The following is an 8,751-nucleotide window of genomic DNA, read 5'->3' on the forward strand; positions in this document are numbered from 1 at the left end:
CTCTGGGAGTCCTGCAAGAACGCTTTCTTTGCTATTCCAGATGACTTTATTAATAAGTTATTTAAGTCATTGCAAAGATGTATGGATGCAGTCGTCCAAGCTCATGGGAGTCATACACACTATTGTTTCTTTTACCACTGCACCATGAATTTATATTCTGTACTGTTCATTATTTTTTTTAAGTTACAAGAAAAAAAAAATTATATATATATATATATATATATATATATATATATATATATATATATATATATATATATATATTTTTTTTTTTTTTAGCAAAGTGAGACCTCACTGTCCTAATTAAATAATTAAAAATCAAGACGTGACCATATTTTACTTTGGTAAAATAAGCATAATCTAGAGGCTTTTGCCTTTCATATAAGACACTTATACGAAATGATCAAGTAGAAGTCAAGTTATTTTTTGTTGTTCTTAAAATTTGGATAGGCGACAATACTTTTGTCTGGTGTACATTAAAGTAAATATTTCTAACTACTAAATAACGCTGCAAGTGTTCTAAAAAAAAGTAAATGACTTCATCAGAAATAACCTTTGAACCAAAAGAATAACAATACAGTCAAGTTTGCCACAAATCACTTTAATAGTTAAATATAAGTGATATATAGTTCAAAAATGTTTAGCCATTAAGTTCACAAAATAGGAATGTATAGAGATTTCAGTTTGTGCAGATAATAAAGCACAATCTGTGAAAGGAGGATTTGAGGCCGAATTCTCCTTATCTTCTGTTTATCTTACGGAGATAAACAAAATGACCCCAGAAACTGAACAGACACTGATAATCAGATAAGTAAAACTCATAAGGTACTTTAATGAAGACAGTGGAGAGAGAGTGTACGTCAGAATGTTTTTAGGTATTTTAATGTAGCAGTATATTTAGAAAAGGTCAGTTATTTTTAGATGTAATCATGGAATTTTTGAGATGGAATGAACTGATGACGGCTGTTTTCTTCCGTCTACCATTCCTGCACAGTCTTGTCCCACACTAGCTGTCCATGCGGCTCTTTGGCTCCCTCAGGCAACATGGCCAGATAAACTGGAGTTTCTGCTCCTTCTTCTGGACTTTTGGGGGCCTTTGGTCCAGCCATGTCTGTGCGCACCCATCCTGGACAGCAAGCGTTCAATAGAATCCCATCACCTGGCCTCGTCTCATTAAGAACTCGTGCCTGGATTCTTGAAAGCACAGTCACACCAATCTAAAAACAAACACAACAAATGTGGTGAAGACAAATTCCTTATCTGCCAGATTTAGTCTCAGTCTGTTTATGAAAAACACGGTATCCAGCAAAACATTCTCTTCAGTATTTCAGGAACAAGTCAGGATTAGACACTTTTTACAGTGTCAGTATGTGTTTAGATTACTCTGACACGATCAAAACAAAATCTGAACTAAATTGAGTAGGATAACGACCAACACAGGCTCATTAGAAATACATTTGTCTGCCATCTTTTCTGTGAAACTGCAAAAAAAAGTACTTTAACACATGTTTGACTGCATTTTTTATGTAAAATGAACAGTATGGGGCCGTATGATGCCAACAACCTCCTTCCTTTTCACACTAATAATATTTACAAGGACATATTACCAACAAATTAAGGATTATTTTCTTGCAGTTCATTGCGCAACAACAAATAAATACTGACTTATCACCAATCTAATATAGTCAACAATATAATACCAAATATAAACACCTCATCTGTGTCTATGATTTATAAATCAAATAAGTTTCCCTCACCTTATCTCCATATGGACAACTTTCCTGGTGTGGTCAGTTTCCTTGATAACTCACTTGGTATAATGAGGTACTTGTGATGCAGAGCACTGGGGGTTTGTGTGAAGCACGGTTCCACAAAAGAGATGAAAGCAGTGTAAAATCAAGGAAAAACTGTGATCACAGTGTACTTATGCCTTACATTGGCTTTTAAAAACACTATACATTGGCTTTTGAAACCAGCCTCCAGCACCTAGACTGCAGCTCTTAACAGGAAGTTTGGCCAGAGGAGAAATGGTTGTGCCCAACTGAGCCTGCTTTCTCTCAAGTTTATTTTTCCTTAACTTTCATCAATTGGTGAAGTTTTGCTCCTCACCACTGGCTTGCTTGGGTTGGGACTTGTGGAGCTGCGCACTGATGGATTTGTTCTTCAGTGTTTAGACTTTCATTAGTGATTTTTATACCACACTGAACTAAACTAAAATTCAACTCTTAAAACTGGACTGACACAGTTTCAATTTACTCTAATCTTCTATGTTAAGCTGCTTTGACACAATTTACATTGCAAAAGCGCTATAGAAATAAACATGAATTGAATTGAAATTTTACAAGAGTGTAGAGAAGCAAAGTCCCTATATGGCAATTAATTTCACTTTGTCCCCATCTTTGATTTGTTTCTGGGATAGACAAGTGTAGGCTCCTATCTCTTTGATTAGGGAGACATCAAATTCTCCAAAACTGTTAGCTAAGCTTATGATTAATTTCATATTTGGCAGCATCAGTAAAATGTAACAACTGTTATTCAACAAAATTTTGTTTCAAATCTTTAAAAATCAGGACAAAAAAGTTTTTTTTTCTTTTTTTTTTTTTAGGTAGGTCTAAGCTAATGCACATGCACACTCAAAGGGAATTAAATTAAGACACCAGCCTCATTCATGGACGTTTCTAAAGGACGCAATCATACGCCATCCTGTATGCCAAGCTATAAGTACCAGAAGAATCAACTTGTGTTACACAATATCATTTTCTTAATAATGCCACTTCTTATGTAATTTACAACTTAATCTGGATGGCAAATTTCCTTCCAAAATGACAACAACCTCTTTCTTTACATGTCTGTGGGCGAGATTTGATTTTGAAGGGCAGAGGTGGGAATTCAAGAATCAGACAGAACAAAAGTTACCTTGCATTTGTTTGCATTACAAAACCAGAGAAAATGTATTTCCACGTTTATTTGGTTTGTTTAAATGTAGAGATTTCAAGCTTTATGAAAATATATTTCTCATTAGATTAGATTCAACTTTGTCATTACACATGTACAAGTACAAGGCAACAAAATGCAGTTTAGGTCTAACCAGCAGTACAATAGCAGCAAGTGCAGGATACAGGTATAAATTATAAAATGCAGTTATAGAAAAACTATGGTTTCTATATGGTGATATGCTTCATGTCTGTGAAGCAAGTCTTCACTGAGATTCCAGAGCATTGGGTCACCCAAGAGGTTTCATAATAACAGAGCTGCCGAAACTCATAAATACGCGCTGGTCTGGTCTGAGCTTTCTTCGATTGAGTGGCCAGATTAAATTTTTCGCTTTTCCCCCATTCAAAACAACACGAGTAATATTCCATCACTAAGAGCTGAGTGTGAAGGTTTAATTCGCAGCATAATAGCCCAGTTTTGCTCAAAATATTGCACGGGTGACAAGTCAGAGTTCAAAAGAAAACAAATGGTTGGTGAGCGTCTTGCTGGCGCATCTGTGACCAAGGCAGCAAGTCTTTGAGTCTTTGTGATGTATCAAGAGCCATGGTATCCAGGGTAATCTTAGCATATCACCAAGAAAGATGAACCTCGTCTAACATGAGTAACCGTGGATGCAAGAGGAAGCTGAAAGAAATGTCCGGGTCTAACCCGCATTGTGTCCAAAAAACATAAAACCACATCTGCCCAACTCAGCACAATTTAATGTGCATCTCAACTCCTCTGCTACCAAGGAGTATTTCACTGTCTTTTTAACATCCTGTTGTTACGCAAAAGAAGGCCCTAGCCCATACTAACGATTTATTGTATAGTCTATAACCAAGCATTTCAGTTTCATTGTCCAACTCCAATTTTTCCAGTGATTCTGGGTTGATATTGGCTGTGTTATCTTCTGTATAGCCAGCCACATTATAGCTGAATTAGTTTTTATATCTGGTGATTTTTTTCCATAATTTTTTAGCAATTAAAGCACAAGCAGGCTATCCTGGCTTTTGAAAAACCATTGAAATTTATTCCTGTATGTCATGCAGCATATTTGCACTTTCACATGAACCAGTGAGATTTGCTCTCACGCATTAAGTAGGTACAGCTTCTTTTTATGTTTTCTAAACATTTTTTATATTCCACCATGAAATCTGTTGATCATACAAAAGAGAATGTCTTCAGAAGACATCGGTTAAACTGATTTATTCCAAAATTTGATAAGATCTTTTTTCTTCTGTTGAAAACAAAAGAAGATTTCAAAGAAAGCTAAAAACCTGTTAACATGTCAACTCCCATAGCAGGAAAAACATTTCATTAAAATATCTTCATTTGTGTTCAACAAAAGAAAAAGTCAAGCAGGTTTGGTACAAGTGAAGCATGATTAAACAATAACATACATTGCAGTCTTGGATGAACTTGTCTTTAAGGCCTAAAATGGAATCTTTTTTTGTGACAAAGTTTCCTGGTTAATTTTGCCCCATTTCAGAGAAACTAAACTACTTCTCTGCCTATGACATATGGAACTTCTTATTTCATGTACCAAACTGAGGGTTTTAGTAAGGGCTGAACAATATATCATTTCAGCATTGATATTGCAATGTGCGAATCTGCAATAGTCACAACGCAGGAACTCAAGAGATAGTTAATTAAGTTAATTATTCTAGTAAATTAAACCGTTTGGACACAAGACATTATCAAGTTATTTAGATTTCATTAATTGGGTGTTTATATTTATACGATAAAGACACTGTTATTTTATTATTGAATTTCTTTATCACAATACTGTTAGACTCCACCAAAAAACACAGTGTTGTTTATTTAATTTTTACTTTTGTTTTATTGTTTTCATCGGCGCTTTCAATTCTGTTATTTTGTATTGTTTTAAATATATTGTTACCAATAAAATCATCAAAATCAATCTAAATATCGTGCAGCAGAAGTGAACTGAATAAACACAGCTGACGTTATAAAGCACGATAGAAACATAGGTGACTTGCCAAATATGGATGTTTGTTACCTTTGTGGTACCATAAGCAGTGTTTGGCCAGCCCTTAGCTGAATGATCTCCAGCTTGTGCATCCTGAACAAACTCTCCCATCAGCAGACACAATTCCTCCTCTGACAGGTCTTTGTTCCTGAATCTTTTCAAAGGTAAATATAAATGAAAAATTAATACTCAATGTGCTTTTAAAGAAAAGTAAACTCCACCAAGAGCAAATAAAACTTTGTAATTTTTTTTATTCTGTTAAATGCAAAAGAAGATGATTTGAAGAATGTTTGAAGTCAACAGCTACAGACATTCATAAAAAGCCAATGGCTTCCAATTATTAACATTCTTAGAAAATATTTTCAGTGGTGCTAAATAGAAGAGAGAAACAAAAAGGTTTGAAGCAAGTGCAGGGTGAGTAAATGATGACAAGATTTTAATTTTTTAATGGACTATCCTTTAAATTAGACAGGTCACTTATTGTACTCACTTTGCCTGTAGTTCAGCACTGCACTGATCAAGGGACTTCTTGCTGACAAAGCTGGACACATTGACCACTCGTGCATTGGCTCGTAGTATCGGCAGAAGAGCATGACAAGCCCACAGCGTTCCCCAGAAGTTGGTGCGCATGGTCACCTCAGCCTGTTCTCCAAAAGGCTCTGTTGCTGCATCTAGAAAAAGAAGAGCATTTCGAAGTATTGAATGTCTCTAGTTTAGTTTAAGTTTCCTATGTTTCTGACAACGCATCTGCCACTGAGGAACTGTTACTACAACCCATATGTGTGTGACCTCATGGTCTGGCTAAATAATATAGTGAATGCATTCAGAGGATTGTGAATTATCAGTCAAAACTGTTCTTATGTCTGCTTTCAATTAAGATTCGAACACTGTTTAGTGTGTCTGAGGTCTAACATAAACCCTAACAGGCCATTTACACAATCCAAATTAATTCATCTATTTTTGTTTGAGCTTAAATACTATTCTGGTCAGTAAAAGTTGCAATGTTAAGCAAAATCTGAAACAAAAACAGAAGTTGTGGTAGTCTTATGTTGTGACATAAATCCATGAGACATGGCCTCTTGCACAAAAACGAACAAACAAAATACATTCGGTTTGATTGATTTAGTTTGAGTTGATTGTTGTCGTTTGCTATAGCTATTAAATATCTCGTGTGAGCGACAGGTTATTCTGCCTTCAAGCTAGTAAGCAGGTAATCAGAAAGAACATGGCTTGAGGGAGCGTGGATACATTTTTGCATCGAAGAACAGAAAGAAACATGATTGATTAACAATAACAATTGTGCATCATAAATCATGTATATTTCACACTGCTTTATTACATAAAAACCATATGTAGGCTGTCTAAATTACTTTTTAAAAACTTTTTTTTGACTTGCGCGTTGGCCTTGCATGCGCATGTCAGAGAAACAATTGGCATCTCGATGGGAGCAGCGTGTGATTTTAACTTAATGTTCGTATACAATGAATAACATAACATTGCAAACTAACTTTTAAAAGCAATCCCCGCGTTGTTGATAAGAACATCCAGTCCTCCGTACTTTTCCTCCAGGAACTTTTTGAGTTTCATGCAGCTTCCTTGGTCACATATATCAAGTTGATGGAAGACTACGTTTTTGAATCCCTCAGACTGCAGTCCAGCAATAGCCTCTTGTCCAAGTTTCTCATTTCGAGCAGTGAGAAGAATATCTCCGGTGAAACCTGCTTTGCATAAGCCTTTAACAATCGCCAGTCCGATGCCTTTATTTGCCCCTGTAACCACAGCTACTTTTTTGGACATGTTGGATTTCAACGTTATACCGAGTCGCGACTTGAGTAACGAAAGAGAACCTGCACTCTGGTGGTGTTGGAGAGAAATGCCCTCCTCTGAAGCTGATTGGAAAATAAAGTGCAAAGTCATGCTTACTTTTGCTATCGTTAACCTTTACTCAAAGATGGTTTCTATTGTCCGCCGCTTATTTAAATGCACACGTAATGTTACAGAATTGTAGCCTATTTATTCATCGGTTAAATGATAAAATCAAATATTATAAAACTGTTATGCAGTTATATTTCATGAGACATTTAAAATAATGCATTATCCCAACGAATGAACGAAACATTTCAAACTCGAGCGGTCCTGCCTTTTTAATCTCTTGATAGGAACGATTACTGTTCAGAGGCCAGAGTGTTTGGGATGAGAAGCGTCTTGTTTATGGCAAGCCGCTTTTTCATTCAATCGTAGTTTATTATTAAATCGTTTAACCTTTTTAAAAAGGGGATAGTATATTCACTCATAGATGCACATCAATTTCAGAGCAGAATCTGTTTTCGCTGCACTGCTCATGCTCTAAAATAAAAGCAAGTCAAATCAAGCTTTATTGTTATTCCGCTTATGTGTCAACATAGAGAGAACAAGTTGTTTCTCACAGGACAACACGGTGCAACATAAATGCACACGCAATACTGGACATAAAAGCTATTTAAAAAAAAAAACCTAACATGCATATATAGGATACTGAAGGTATTATTACTAACTTCTTAACTATAGACATAACTATACAAGACAATCTGGCACTCTGGACATTCATTAATTTTCCACTTATTTTCCACATTCATTAATTAGCCACTTATTTATCAGGGCGGAATGAACAGCCAACAATTCCGGCATATGTGTCACACATGCAGCGGGTATACCCCTTCCAGTTACAACCCAGTACCGGGAAACACATTTAAGTTTAGTTCATCCAATTCACCTATACCACATCTTTTTGGACTGTGTGGGAAGAATTGCCAACTGGCCCAGCCAGGACTCAAACCAACAAACTTCTTGCTGTGAGGCAACAGTGCTAACCACTGAGCCACCGTGTTGCCCCTGTCTGAAATTGGCGGCAGTAATAACTAAAATAAAATCTTGTGTTTTAGAAATTGGTTTGTCAGAAACAATTAAGAATTAGAAATTTTTATTTTAGTGAAATGTGTTTTTGGTGAAAGAATATTACAAAAAAAAAAAAAACCAAAGTAAACTTAATTTTGTTATACTATGTAAGAGGCTTTAAAATTAAATGAAACATGAATATACATATGTTATGTACAGCAATATACGAGACGAAGCTGAAGTGAATGTATCAAATTGGATACTAGTGCAGTTTTTTAGATTAAATGTTCAAACTGCGAAATCTGGCTTGTTTTATTGTAATTTAAGGATTTGACATTATTTGCTGCCATCTGCTGTTCAAATTATGTTATGGCTTTGCATATGACAAATATGCATATGGGCAGCAGGTGGAGCTGTTTTTTAATTCACTAAACAAATTATTCATTTTTTCCTTCATTCATTTTCTTTTCTGCTTAGTCCCTTTATTTATCTGGAATCGCCACATTGGAATGAACCACCAACTTATGCAGCATATGTTTCACTTAACAGATGCCTTTCCAGCCGCAACCCACATATACACACACATATACTATGGCCAATTTAGCTTACCCAATTCACTTGCACCGCATGTCTTTGGACTTGTGGGAGAAGCCGGAGCACCTGGAAGAAACCCATGCCAACTGGAGGAGAACATGCAAACTCCACACAGAAATGTCAACTGACTCAGCTAAGGCTCAAACCAGTGACCTTGAGTGAGGCGATTGTGCTACCGACTGTGCCACTATGGCGCCCTCTAAGCATACTCTGTAACACGTTTTTTGTAAGTCCAATTACTTTTGTATGTTTTGCTTATTATTTAATAGACCTAAAGAGAATATTAAACAAAAAAATGAACACCCACTATAGATCTGACC

The 8,751-nt window shown here is 35.9% G+C and overlaps 1 protein-coding gene across 1 annotated transcript; it reads right to left on the minus strand.

Moving 5' to 3' along the window:
- Positions 1 to 585: 585 nt before the first annotated feature.
- Positions 586 to 7,145, minus strand: cbr1l (carbonyl reductase 1-like). Its single transcript, NM_194379.2, is given in 4 exon segments — positions 586 to 1,217; positions 4,994 to 5,117; positions 5,454 to 5,634; positions 6,472 to 7,145. Coding segments are annotated over 4 exon segments (834 nt in total). The 5' UTR covers positions 6,761 to 7,145; the 3' UTR covers positions 586 to 977.
- Positions 7,146 to 8,751: the final 1,606 nt, after the last annotated feature.

This window comes from Danio rerio, chromosome 21, assembly GCF_049306965.1.
Source record: "Danio rerio strain Tuebingen ecotype United States chromosome 21, GRCz12tu, whole genome shotgun sequence".
In the NCBI taxonomy this organism is placed as follows: domain Eukaryota; kingdom Metazoa; phylum Chordata; class Actinopteri; order Cypriniformes; family Danionidae; genus Danio; species Danio rerio.